At 63.9% G+C, this 13,719-nt stretch overlaps 1 protein-coding gene across 6 annotated transcripts in view; it reads left to right on the top strand.

The window, feature by feature from the left end:
* The first annotated feature begins 907 nt into the window (after window positions 1-907).
* The window catches only part of BRD1 (bromodomain containing 1), a 35,729-nt gene continuing 22,917 nt past the window's right edge, over window positions 908-13,719 (top strand). For 2 of the 6 annotated variants that reach the window (XM_070790597.1, XM_070790596.1), the window contains exons 1-2: window positions 908-1,241; window positions 4,126-5,503. In XM_070790597.1, coding sequence (XP_070646698.1) covers window positions 4,140-5,503 — 1,364 coding nt within the window. In that variant the 5' untranslated portion in view covers window positions 908-1,241; window positions 4,126-4,139. The remainder of the gene's footprint in view (window positions 1,242-4,125; window positions 5,504-13,719) is intronic. The other 4 variants (XM_070790595.1, XM_070790594.1, XR_011566910.1 and 1 more) reach the window with 3 other exon arrangements.

Genomic DNA, 13,719 nt, shown 5'->3' with positions numbered 1-13,719 from the left:
ATCTGGCGCTCACTGTGGGCTCCCTCAGTCCTGTGGCCCCCTCCAGGCACCCTACCCGCCAGGTTCCCCCAACACTCAGCGGGGCCTGCCCCATCCAGTGCTCCCGACTCCTAGACCGGCCCCCCTCACCCCCTTCCCGCTCCCCTCCCAGGCTCCCGCACCAGCGCCCCCTCAGATGCCCCCGGTCAGGTGTCCGCGACTCCCTCGCGCGCCCATTGCCCCTTCTCGTGAAGCCCGCGCCCCTCAGACGTCCCCCACAGCCGGTTTCCAGTCCCCATCGCCCGCCCGGCTCCCCCTCAGACAGCCCCCAGCCCGTGTCCGGAGCCCCGTCGCCCGCCCAGCACCCCCTCTCGTGAAGCCCGTGCCCCTCGGAATGCCCGCCCCCCCCCCGCCCCCCAGCCCGTGTCTGGAGCCCCGTCGCCCGCCCGACGCCCCCTCTCCTGAACCCCGCGCCCCTCAGATGCCCCCCACAGCCGGTTTCCGATCCCCGTCGCCCGCCCGACGCCCCCTCTCGTGAAGCCCGCGCCCCTCAGATGCCCCCCACAGCCGGTTTCCGATCCCCGTCGCCCGCCCGACGCCCCCTCTCGTGAAGCCCGCGCCCCTCAGATGCCCCCCACAGCCGGTTTCCAGTCCCCGTCGCCCGCCCGACGCCCCCTCTCGACGCCCCCTCTCGTGAAGCCCGCGCCCCTCAGATGCCCCCCACAGCCGGTTTCCGATCCCCGTCGCCCGCCCGACGCCCCCTCTCCTGAAGCCCGCGCCCCTCCGGTGCCCCCGCCCGAGCGTCGGCGCGCGGCCCTGCCCTCCGTCCCCTCCCCCGGCGGCGGCCGCGCGTCATGGCGGCGGCGGGCGGGGCGCGTCTCGCACGCAGCGCGCCGGGCGGAGCGCTCGCCGCATTGTTTGCTTCGCTGGGGAGCGAGCGGGCGAGCAAGCCGGCCCTGGCGTCCGAGCAGCCCCGCGCCAGCGCCCCGCCGCCCCGCCGCTGCCGCCGCCCGCCGCCCGCCGGCCGGGCTCCCGCGCCGGGCCTCCGCTCGGCCCCGCCGCCCGCGCGAGCCGCCGCCCGCGAGCCCGCGGCCGCCGCGCCGAGCCGGGCCGGGCCGCCGCCGCCAGGAGCCCGCGCCCAGAGCGGCGGCGGGCCGGGCCTGCGCGGCCGTTGGCGGAGGAGCCGCGGGCGCCATTAGCGCCGCCTCGGCCGCGCCGGCCCCCGCGCCCGCCGCCCGGCTCCCGCGGCCGCGGCCCCGAAGGTGAGTGCGCCGGGCGGGCCGGGGCCGGGGCCGCCGCCTCGCCCGCGGGCCGCCGCCGCCGCCGCCGGCCTCTCGGTGCTGGGGCCGCCGCCATGTTTGGGGCCGCCGCGGCGACGCATTGTCCGCGGGCGGCGGGGCCGGGGGAGGCCGCGATGTGGGGGCAGCGGCGGGGAGGCCGGGGCCGGCGGGCGGGAGGCCGGCCTGGCGAGGCGGGGAGGGAGGGCGGCCCGGAGGCCCGGGAGGGAGGCCGGGTCGGCAGGCCGGGGGACCGGGGAGGGAGGCCGGGCGGCTTGGGAACTCGACAGGGAGGGAGGCGAGGCCGGCGGGCGGGAGGCTGGACGGCGAGGGAGGCCGGCCGGGTTGAGAGGCCGGGGGGCCGGCGGGGAGGTCGGTCTGGCGAGGCGGGGAGGCCCTGGGTCCGGTCGGGAGGCTGCAAGGCCAGGGAGTGAGGGCGGGCCGGGTTGAGAGGCTGAGCGGCCGGCAGGGAGGGAGGCCGGCCGACGGGGAGGCCCGGAGGTCCGATCGGGAGGCTGCGAGGCCTGGGTGGGAGGCTGGGCCGGGGAGAGAGAGCCCGGGCGGCTTGGGAGCTCGACAGGGAGGGAGGCGAGGCCGGCGGGCGGGAGGCTGGACGGGCAGGGAGGCCGGGCTGTGGAGGCGCCGGGGCCGCCCTGCCCGCCGCGCCTCCTGCCCGGCCGCCCGGCGAGGTGGGGGCGGCCCGGGGGCTCGGCTTCTCCGGCCGAGCGTTTGCCCGAGGGTCGCGTTATGTAACGGACGCGCTGGGCTTGTTGAGCCCGGACGGGAAACTTCCTGTTCCAGGGCCGCGCGGACCCGGGCGGCCGCCCCCTCCCGCGCCCGCTGCGGGCGGCCTCCGGGCCCCCAGGAAGAAGTGACCTGGTTGTAATTTACGGGGCACGCGCTGCAGGCGGGCCCCGCTGGAGGAGCCGCCCACCGGCGGAGAAGGGTCGCGGGGGCGGCGCTGCGTGCCGCCCCTGCGCGAGGGTGTTCGTGGCTTTCCTAGGGCCAGGCGGGAAAGGCGGTGTTGGAAGGTGAACCGGCCCTGGGTGCCGCGTTCCTCTCTTGTGGCCACACGGCTTTTCAAGGGGCATTTATCAGAAGGGTCTGGAGGGGCTGCCGATAGTCTCCACGTGGGAACCTTTGTCCTGCACGGAAGCTCCAGGTGGACGGAGGTTGGAGGTTTGGAGCCTGGGGTGTAGGGGAATGGTGGGCTGGTGAGGTGGTCTGCAGAGTGACCAGCGCCTTCTGTCCCTGTCACCATCGAGCTTTCAAATTGCAGAGCTGCCATGAGCAGTAACTGCTGTCCTTCTTATAGCAAGTGGCCAGATAACAAAGCCTCAGTCACTTCAGGAGCGTGTGGGTTTTGAAGAGCCGGTTATGGTTAGTGCTGTTGGTACTGTGCTCTGGAGGAGAAAATTACACGTTTGCCTTTCGTCTGCTGAGTAACCAACTGTGGCTTCTGCCCCACCCCAGAGGACCCCTGAGGCTGCACTGGGGGCCCTCCGCAGGCTGTGGTGCTGACAGCAGGGGGACTTGCCCTCTCCCCAAGAAGGGCTGGCAGGGCCAGGGCAGCTGGGGCGCAGCTTGGCTGACTGCACCCCAGGAATCCAGGGCTGTGGGCCCCTGGGACGTGGAGATGCAGGGGGTTAGGGTTGGTTTGCCCGTGGTGGCTCTCAGGCTCCCCTTTGTAGGGCGTTCTTGTCAGATTTCACATAAACGTTTCTGTTTGACAAAAGAGAAGGAAAACCACAGTCAGAAAGACCTGTCTCAAGGAATGCATTTCGGGTCTGCTGCGATTTCCTCTCAGGTGTGACAGTGCAGGCCGCCGCATGGCGGCTTTTCCTGGCCGACTCCCCAGGGCTTTGTCCAGCGGGGGGCCTTGTCCAGCGGGGGGCCTCGGGCTCCACCTGGCATGTGTGTCGGCCAGTCTCGTCAGCATCACTCTGATTCCTGTCAGTGGCGTGTGGTGGTTTGGAGTGGGGAGAGGGCATTGTCATCAGTTCCTAAGGTGTCACCCTGCTTGGCGGGTGGTGGACCAGAGTCAGGGATCGTCAGGAAAGGGAGACTGGAAGTAGAACTTGCTGGTGGCCGATGGCAGATGTCTGACAAGAGCAAGTGCTTGAAAGTCTCCGTGGCCAAGGCTTAAGTCGCCTGAGCCTGTGCTGCACCCGGTAGAGGGGAGGAGCACTCTGTGGGTGGCGAAGGGGTCTCCGGGTTGCCCTCACTGTGACGGGATGATGGCCCAGCACTGTGGTCAAGCCAGCAGCCGAGAAGGCCCCCGAGGGGCAGGCAGGTGGCTGGCGTGCAGTCGCCACTTCTGAGAAGCCTGCCCAGGCCAGTATGGGGCTGCCCTCTTGGGTCCCGGCGCGGCCGGTGGCCTTTGCCTCAACACGGTTGTGGGTTGTGGAGGGTGTGTTCGTGGAGACAGTGACGGGCTGAGGGCTCTCTCCTGGGTAGCAGTGGGGGTCAGACAGCGGGCAGAGCCTGCAGGAGTGCAGCTCTGTGCACGTACTGTCTTGGGCTTGGGACTGCGACCCCAACTCCTGAGGGGTGTGGATCCAGGGTGACCAGTGAGCAGTGGGCGTCAGCATTCTGGAAGGACTCGTCCCCGTGTGTGCCTCTGGGGGCCCTCCTGACTGCCTGCCTCTCCTCTGGTCCCGGGAGTCCTTGGCGGGGAGCAGTGGCTGTAGGTGGTGGTTGTCATACCTCCGTGAGTCCCGGATGCGTGGTTTTGGAAGCCTCAGGGGTGGGTTAGCTGGGACGTCTGCTTGGATTTAGTGCCAGGTGGTTAGTTCTACCCATGTGCGCTTGGTGGTTTTCGCCTCTCCTGTCTTCTGCGTGGCGCTCACGTGTTGTCTGTCTGTTTCAGGGAGTCAGTGCCAAATGAGGAGGAAAGGCCGAGGTCATCGCGCTGCAGCGAGGCACCCTTCCTCCCCTGGCAGCACCAAGCACTCCCCCACACGAGAGACCCTGACCTACGCGCAAGCCCAGAGGATGGTGGAGATCGAGATCGAGGGGCGCTTGCACAGGATCAGCATCTTCGACCCCCTGGAGATCATCCTGGAAGATGACCTCACGGCCCAGGAGATGAGCGAGTGCAACAGCAACAAGGAGAACAGCGAGCGGCCGCCCGTGTGCTTGAGAACTAAGCGGCACAAGAACAACCGGGTCAAGAAGAAAGGCGACGCCCCGCCCAGCGCCCATGGCGCACCGGCCTCCGCCAGCGCCCTCCCCGAGCCCAAGGTGCGGGTGGTGGAGTACAGCCCCCCGTCGGCGCCGCGGCGGCCCCCCGTGTACTACAAGTTCGTGGAGAAGTCTGCCGAGGAGCTGGACAACGAGGTGGAGTACGACATGGACGAGGAGGACTACGCCTGGCTGGAGATCGTCAACGAGAAGCGCAGGGGCGACTGCGTGTCGGCCGTGTCGCAGAGCGTGTTCGAGTTCCTCATGGACCGCTTCGAGAAGGCCTCACACTGCGAGAAGCAGAAGCAGGGGGAGCAGCAGTGCCTGATCGACGAGGACGCGGTGTGCTGCGTGTGCATGGACGGCGAGTGCCAGAACAGCAACGCGATCCTCTTCTGTGACATGTGCAACCTGGCCGTGCACCAGGAGTGCTACGGCGTGCCCTACATCCCCGAGGGCCAGTGGCTCTGCCGCCACTGCCTGCAGTCCCGGGCCCGGCCGGCCGACTGCGTGCTCTGCCCCAACAAGGGTGGCGCCTTCAAGAAGACGGACGACGACCGCTGGGGCCACGTGGTGTGCGCCCTGTGGATCCCCGAGGTGGGCTTCGCCAACACCGTGTTCATCGAGCCCATCGACGGCGTGCGGAACATCCCGCCCGCGCGCTGGAAGCTGACCTGCTACCTCTGCAAGCAGAAGGGCGTGGGCGCCTGCATCCAGTGCCACAAGGCTAACTGCTACACCGCCTTCCACGTGACGTGCGCCCAGCGCGCCGGCCTCTACATGAAGATGGAGCCCGTGCGCGAGCTGGCCGGCGGCGCCGCCACCTTCTCCGTCAGGAAGACCGCTTACTGTGACGTCCACACGCCCCCCGGCTGCACCCGCAGGCCTCTGAACATTTACGGGGACGTGGAGATGAAAAACGGCGTCTGTCGGAAGGAGAGTTCGGTCAAAGCGGTCAGGTCCACCTCCAAGGTCAGGAAGAAAGCCAAGAAGGCCAAGAAGACGGCCCGGGAGCCCTGCACGGCCCTGCCGCCTGTGTGCGCGCCCTACATCCCCCCGCAGAGGTGAGCGCTGCGAGGGGGCGCAGGGTCTGTGCGGGCCCGCCACGTGCCGTCTGCTCGGCCCTGACGGCCCCTCTGACGGGGCCTTGTTCCCGCTGCACTTGGCGGGAGCGTGGCTGTTGTCAGAGACTCGGGTCTGAGGCGGGGGTGTGTGTGCGTCTGGTCTCCTCGAAGCCCGGGGCCGAGCCCGCCCAGCCGCAGCCCCGCCTCGGGCGCCCAGGATTCGCTGCCCTCTCTGCCTTCCTCACCGTGCTCGCAGCAGCATTTGGGGATCTTGGGACTGAAAAAACGCACGCATTTATTTATCCGGCTGCGTCGGGTCTTAACTGCGGTGCACGGGATCCTCTGTGGCGTGTGGCCCCGAGCGTGCAGGCTCCGTTGCCCTGCAGCATGTGGGGGCCCAGGTCCCCAGCCAGCAACTGACCCCGTGTTCCTTGCACTGGGAGGCGGACTCCCACCCGCTGGACCACCAGGGAGTCCCCTTGTGGGATGTTTAACTTGCTGAACTTAGGCAGTGTGGCTGGGTGAGGCAGACACGGTGGAGATGAGAGTGGGGCTGACGGGGACCCTGGCGGGAGATCCTGGCTTCATTCCTGTCGGGGCACGGGCTGTCTGGTTTCCCAACCTTTTCTCTCAGATGAGCGTTGCCTGGTCAGCGTGGGGTTCTCTTTCTAGAGTGGTCCCGGTGGTGGGTCAGGATCCCGCCGGCCACCCCCGTCTCTAAACTCTCCGCCTTCTGCTTATCTCTCTTGCTACTGACTTCCTGTTTTTATTTCATTGGATTTAAAAATGCTCTTGTTGGGAACACCAGGTAAGTGGCTTGGGGAATTTCTTAGCAGACTTGTGAGCACCGTGTGGTTTGGGAAAGACTTAAACACAGGCTCTAGTGTTGAGCGGCAGAAAGGCAGGGAGAGCGGTTCAGGGGGCTGCGGCAGGGTGGCCGGGGTGGTAGGCGTGGCCTCGGAAGTCCTGCCTTGTGCTAGAGGAACAGGCACTTCCTGGGTGTTTGTTAGGAGTGTCCAAGAGGAGAAAAGTACGTAGATAACAGTAAATTCAGACAGTGAATAGAAAGCACTTCTCATTCTTCTTATCTGGAGAAGACTTCTGGTAAAACCAAGTGTCTCTTTGCAAATAAGTCGGTCTGACTTTTAAGACAGTTTCACTTGCGTTTGGAGAAGGAAATGGCAACCCACTTCAGCACCCTTGCCTGGAAAATCCCATGGACGGAGGAGCCTGGTATTCAGGAATCCATGGGGTTGCAGAAAGACAGGACTGAGCGAATTCACTTTGACTTCACTTGCGTTTCTTCCTGAGGGTTGGAAAGTATAGGATTTGTATCAAGAAGTTCTGTTTAAGACCCCAAAGTTTTCAGGTTTACTAAAATCAAAGTAAATAAAAGTTGTGACTTTATAAATTGAGAAGCCAGGAGCCAGGTGCTGCCCTCTGTCCAGTCCCACGTGGTGCCCACTGCCTGCCTGTCTGTCCGTCCGCCTGAGGGGCAGGCACGCGGCGGGGAAGCGCGGGCTCCTGGGGTCGGAGGTGCCGCCTGATGGGGGCCGAGCGGAGGAGCGACAGGCCCTTGTGCTGCCCCCCCCCGGCTCAGGGCGGAGGTCAGCGATGCACCTGGGCGAGTGTGTGTGGCCGTGGGCCTCGCCGTCGCTGTTGCCCAGCATCTCCGGAGACCCTGACGTCAGGCCAGCGTGTAGGGTGTTGGGGCGGCTGGGATGCCCAAGCTCACGACCGCTGCTCTCTTCCTGAAGCTGTGGTCCGCGGTGCGGCCTTAGGATCCAGGCCCCAGAGGGGGTCAGTGAGGGTGTAACCCCGCGCTCTCCACAGCCGCAGGACAGAGCTGCCGCCAGGACGTAAACCACCCGTCAGAGCTGGCTCAGGCGCTGGCTGCACGAGGGGCTCTGAGGTCTCAGAAGAGGAGGGGCCCCTCACTCGGCTGAGGGGAGGGTTGGCTGTGAGAAGGCTGGCGGTGGTGGCAGGGACTGTGAGTGCTTCTGTAGTTTGCGTGGTTTAAAAAGTTGTTTGCAAATGAAAAAGATAGTTCAGACACACTAATTTTGAGACCGTCATCTGTTCTCAACAAGAGGCAGATGGTTTAGTTTTTCTCATCTTGCAGCATGTTTACACTACAAAGGTCGCTTTTTTGGTCTAGTAACAGACCCCAGAACAGAGGTGTGGGTGCCCTGAGCATGTGCTCCCTCCTGTCCGAGGGCCCCAGGCCTGCGGTCAGCCTGGCTGGCTGTGCAGGCTCAGCCCTGTGGCTGCTCCGTGCGCGGCCAGGCATGGCATTGGCTCTTTCGGGAACGCCGAGCGCTGCCCTGGGTGGCCCTCGTGGCCTCCCGCTCCTGTTGCCGTGAGGGCCCAGCCTGCAGCGAGCGCGGGAGCTGTGCCCGTCTGCCCGCTTGTCCCCTCCCTCTCCTGCTCTTCAGTTAGAGTGACTTTCTCCCTGATGGAGAGGCTACACGTTTGAAGTTGGGGAAGACCCGTGAGGTCAGGTGGAAAGGAGAGAGAGCTGTCGCTCGCCCTCCTCTCTCCCTCCTGAGCTGGTGCCGCCCTTCTGTTGAAGCGGCCCTTGTCCTCGGGGCCGCTGTTCTCCTTGGAGCCTCTGTTTCCTCGTCCGCTTCCTCTGCCTTGTGCGCGAGGGCAGAGGGCGGTAGAGGCAGTCACGGCAGGGCGCAGGCTCCGAGAAGGCGTGTGTGGGATTGGAGCTTCTGGGTCTCTGGGGTCACTGGCTGAGTGAGGCTCCTGCAGAGCTGCAGGCCGCTGTGGGTGCCCTGGCTGCTGCTCTGGGCGTGGGGAGGGGCCACGGCAGGCCCACGTGGCCGCCCTGGTGGTTTACGCACTGCTGCTTACTGTGGACGCTGCCTTACGATCCCTGACAGGGCCCTTGCCAGGGTGGGGGCTCGGCGTCTCATCCCTCCGAGGACGCGGCTGAAACCCCAGGGGGGCCGGCTGGACGGTGGGGGCTCGGGTCGCTGGGCTCACGCACTTAATGCTCGTTGAATGTAGTAGCGAGGAGTGTGGGCCTTAGTCTTGCCTGCATTCTTTTCTAGCAGCTAGTTTTACTACGATTTCTGAAGTTCTGATGGGCTGTGGCCTGGGTCAACGGGGGAGCCTCGTGGCCCCCGCAGGTGGGAGCACGGCTCTGGGTGCCCCATGCGTGTGAGTGTCGCCAGGCAGCCCCCCACTGGGTCCTTGGGGAGGGGCTGTTGACAGAGCCCAGGTCGGGAATGCGGGTTGAACGGTGGCCATGGTGTGGGGAGCCGGCTGCCCCGCTGGGCGAGTGCACGGCTGGGGAACCGCGCCACGTGGGTGCCACGTGTCTGCTGACCCTCCCGTGACTTCGCTGGTTTCCCGGTACTTGAATTTGGGGTGGGGTATGGGGGCTGGCGGCCAGCTCCAGGCTCTGCCCCCAAGGGCCTTCAGGGGTGGGGTGGGGTCTGGGCACAGGCCAGCCCGTGGGCACTGTGAGTCAGTGAAGCCCAGTGTGGGGTGCCTGGCGCCTCATGGTGGCTGTGCTATGTCTTGGGCATCTCTGAGCGCCTCCCGCAGGCCCCCGTGTTTCTGGGGCTGAAGCAAGCGCCGAGCGGGGTTCAGCGGGGCGCGTCCCGTGTGCCTCAGGCGTGTGGACCTCTGGTGGGCCGGGCATCCTGGAGGCGCAGAGGGAGCCTGGCCCCTAGGGCATCTGCCGAGGACTGGGGTCTGGCAGTCCCTGCTCACGGCTCCCGTGTCTGCTTTGCAGAGGGGGGCAGGCACACGTGGGCGTTTTCCTCCGTGCTGTGCTTGGGGTCGCTGCCTGGAGTGGACCGTGGGGCGGGCCCGGCGCACGTGGAGACCGGCCTCGGCATCCCGCCGCGTCTCGTCCTGTATTAGTTTCGAGTTTTTCTCTGAGATAACTTCAGGTTTATAAAAGCTTGCAGAAGTAGGAGGAGAGACGTCTCCCCTCACCCCCTTAGCCAGAGGCCCCTCTCACTGATGGCTCACCAGTGTGCTGTCCCGGGGGCAGACCACGTGCCCCTGGGCACCACCCAGGCGGGGGCTGGCCTCCCGGGGCGCCTTCTTGCCTGCGGCCGGGAGTCCCGCTTGGCCTCCCCGGGATCGGGGTCACCCTTAGATTGCCTGTGCCTCCCTGTGAGGGCTGAAGGGCGTGCCCACCCCATGGGGTTCTCTTCTCCTCTCAGCGCCATGGAGGGAGGTGCGGTTTTCGGAGGGTCTGCCTAGCGGGCCTGGGTGCTGAGGTGGGCATCTGGGGGCGTCACCGCTGGTGGGGTTTCTCAGGAAAGGGGGCTCTGACCAGCTGGCTGTCACGCGCCTGCTTGGGCTGTGAGGGGCGGCGCCTGGCGCAGGCAGCTGCCTGGCTGGGGGGTGGGGGTCCCGCTGGGAGGCGCGCACAGGCTCCTGGGGTCCCGGCCGTGATCTGTGCCGTCAGGCAGGGGGCGCCCCAGGAACCAGCAAGGCCCAGAGCTGCGCCCCTCCAGAGGCTGACTCTGGGCTTTTTGGGTCTGGTGGGGGGGCTTCTCTTGCGTCCCCTGATCTCCGACTGAGCTGTTCTGAAAGCGCAGGGCCTGTTGTGGCTGGGAAGGGAAGGTGGCCCTGCTCCCTGAGATGCCGGCGGGGCGGCCTGGGCCCTGCTTCCGCGTCTGTGTGTGTGAGGAGGGATGGTGTGTTTAAAAAACCAAGTAACGAATCTGGCTGCGCGGGCTCTGCAGTTGCGGCATTTGGGCTCGTGATTGCGGCCTGAGGGGTCCCTGACCTCGGCCCCCGCGTGTGGAGTCTCAGCCAGTGGACTGCCGGGAAGTCCCAGGGGATGGTTTTTAATGCTGTTTTCTCCCTGTTTTTCATGACTTTAATATAGAAAGTTAAAAAAAAAAGAGACGCTGACAGGGATTTATCAAATGTAGTAAAAAACGGTGACTGACGCTTGTTCCTGAGGCGCCTCCAGGCCCACCAGCCCGGCCGCGGTCGCAGCAGCCGCTTGGAGTGGATGGGGCTGGGTCCCTCTCAGGCCTGCCTTTCCGTTCTTCCTGCCGGGGTGGGCTGCTCTCCCGCTGCGGGCATGGGCAGGCCTTGAGTGCTGCCCTCTGACCGCAGGCCCCTGGCGCAGGCCTGGGCCTTGTCAGCAGGGTTGGTCTCCGTGCCCCGCGGTCCCGGGTCTCTCCCTGGTTTGGCCTGTGGTTGGCAGGCAGTTTGCTGGTGCTCAGCGCATGTCTCCCCCTCGGCGTCCCTGCTCTTTACATCTTTAAAAGCCCTTGTCAAGGCTGGATGTTTGTGAGGCTGGAAGCGCCACCCCCATACCCCAGCTTCGGGAGCACTGGGCTGGCCCCCTCGCCCGCTCCTTCCTTTGGGTCACTTGGAAGCACACCCCAGTCCTGGACGTCCCCCGGGGCCTTGGCAGCGCAGCTAACAGCACGCTTCAGAGCCTCGCCGTGCCTGGGCCGTGCCTGCGGCCCTGGAGTGGGTGTGTCTGGACAGCGTGTGTCTGTCTGGTCTGAGGACGCGGCGTCTGACCCTGTGGTCCTCAGCCCACACACCTGTCCTTCCCGCTGGCGGGCAGGGCCATCACTGGTCTGTCCCTGCACCCCTGACCTGGAGACCGCTCTGAGGGCCCCCCATCCCCGAGATGTGCGTCTCGGAAGCCCGGCTCCATGCCTGCCTTCAGCCTGACCCGGGCGTGGCTCACCTTTTGCTCACTACGACCTTTCCAGCGTCTGTTGAAAGTTCACGGTTTTCTCCATAAAAACGTCCATGGAAACCTCAGTCTTAGAAACAGTGCTCTCTCGGCGTGTCTGGGTGCTGGTGAGATCCAGGGCTTTACGTTGGTGTTGTGCGTTGCACCCTCCCTTAGGTTCTCTGGACGTCGTGTGTGAGGTGACGGTTTGGGCGGACTTTCCCTCCTTCGGGTTTTCCTGTCTTCTTTTTTGCTAGCCCGAGTGGGTTTGACGGGCGAGAGCGGGCAGCCCCGCCACAGGGATCACCGGCTGCCTTTAATGTGTATTTTTGATCTATTTTATGGCTTGTATATGTCACATCTTACTTAACCGTTCATTTCCTGAGGGCCTCGAGGTTTTCTTCTGAAAGCTTTGCAGCTATCCCTCCGCTCCTGCCCCCTGCCCCGCAGCCTTGGCACTGACGGGACCTCTGGGGCCTGGACTGCTGGCCTCCCGGGTCAGGATGGCTCCGAGGCGAGGCGTCGCAGGCTTGTCGTCCCTCGTGCTCACGCACCGGCGTCCGTGCAGCCGTTTGCCTGCTTTGCCCGCTTCGTCCATGAAACACCTCCTCCCCGAGACTCACACCCACCCAGCCCCGGGGGCGTCTGTGCGGCCAGCCTGTGCGCCGTGCCTGCCTGCCTCCTGTGTGCCCCCGGTCATCCGTCAGGCTCTTGGGATTTCAGGTTGGTTTGGGGGTGACCTGCGTGTCCCTTTTTGTCCTCCTCACTGGTGCCTCCACTTCTGGCCTTGCTGTCACTCACGCGTGTCTTGTGACCGTCTTCCTTCATGGTTGGTGTGCCCACTTGTGTGGTGAGCGTAGCCCTGGCGGGGGTCCTGGGGGGCTGCTCTCGAGGGGCACCTCCCAGTGCGCCAGGAGCAAATCGCAGGGTGCGAGGGCCCCTTTTCTTTTGTCGGGGGGGTCGCAGTCTGGTCTCCGCTGTGTGAGTGGTGCTTCTAGGACTTCGGTCTCTAGACCACTGGCCTCCTGCACGTGGCCGTGGACCCCAGGCCCTGGGGTGTGTCTGTGCGTGTGGCGTCTGGCCTGACCCCCCTGTCCCGCCTGGTCGGGACGCCCACCCGGAGGACTGGACGCCTGTCCTCGCCTTCCTGCAGTCAGTGCGGGGCTGGGTTGGCCTGAGTTTCTTTTCTGATAGTGAACCTCCTCTGAAAAATGGGTTCCTTTTATTTCTTTTGGGGGTGGTAAGAAAACTTTTAAACGGTTCATTCAGTTTCTAGAGTAATTGTTAAAGGAATGTATTTCAGTTTTCTTCTGTTTTTTCATAATTCAGATTTGGCCAGTTACATTTTTCTACAGGTTTGTTTGGCATCTCAGTTTTCATGATACTTTTTTTTTTTTTAATCGAAGTATGGTTGATTGATTTAGAAAGTGTTAGTTTCTGCTTCATTGGAAGGACTCATGCTGAAGCTCCAATACTTTGGCCACCTGATGCGAAGAGCTGACTCATTGGAAAAGACCCTGATGCTGGGAAAGATTGAGGGGAGGAGGAGAAGGGGGTGACAGAGGACGAGATGGTTGGATGGCATCACTGACTCAGTGGACGTGAGTTTGAGCAAACGCCGGGAGACAGTGAAGGACGGGGAATCCTGGCTTGCTGCAGCAAGGCCACGGGGTTGCAGAGAGTTAGTGACTGAACAGTGGCAAATTTCTGGTGTGTTGCAGAGTGACACAGTTACACGGTTGTTTTTTTCATATTCTTTTCCATTGTGGTTTATTACGGGACGTGGACTATAATTCCCTATGCTGCGTAGTAGCCACTTGTTGTTTATGTGTTTTACGTACAGTTCTGTGTATATATTAATCCCAAACTCCTGATTCATCTCTCCCCAACCCTGTCCCCTGGTCACTGTAAGTCTGGTCTCTAAGCCAAGCCTGTGGGTCTCTGTTTTGTACGTAAGCTGATCTGTGCCATTTGGATTGCACGCATAAGCGATACAGTGTTTGTCTTTGATTTGGCTCACTCGGCGTGACCGTCTCCAGGTCCATCTGTGCGCTGCTGCTGAGTCGCTTCAGTCGCGTCCGACTCTGTGCGACCCCAGAGACGGCAGCCCCCCAGGCGCCGCTGTCCTGGGAGTCTCCACTGTGTCATTATTTCCTTCTTTTAATGGCCGAGTGATATTCCCCCTCTTTCTCCCTCTCTCTCTCTCTCTCTCACACACACACACACACCCCATCCCTGTTGCTACTGTGTCATTATTTCCTTCTTTTTTTGTGGCTGTTTCTCACACACCCCATCTTCTCTGCCATTCCTGTTGAGGGGCATTGAGGTTGTCTCCGTGTCTTGGCTGTTGTGAACAGTGCTGTTTTAAAGGCACAAGGCTCACTGTTAGTTGCTTTCTGCTCCCGTTTGCTTCTTTGCTAGTCTTTTCAGCTAGCACGGTTCTGGTTTTGCCGAGGTTTTCCCACACTCTTGTGCCTGCCTCATGTTCCTCCCTGGTGGCCTCAGTCGGTGTTGCACGCCGAGTCCACCTTTTACTGGTGCC

The sequence above is a fragment of the Bos indicus genome, chromosome 5, assembly GCF_029378745.1.
Source record: "Bos indicus isolate NIAB-ARS_2022 breed Sahiwal x Tharparkar chromosome 5, NIAB-ARS_B.indTharparkar_mat_pri_1.0, whole genome shotgun sequence".
In the NCBI taxonomy this organism is placed as follows: Eukaryota; Metazoa; Chordata; class Mammalia; order Artiodactyla; family Bovidae; genus Bos; species Bos indicus.
The sequence above is the reverse complement of the archived record's forward strand: the minus strand, read 5'-3'. Positions and strand labels throughout refer to the sequence as shown.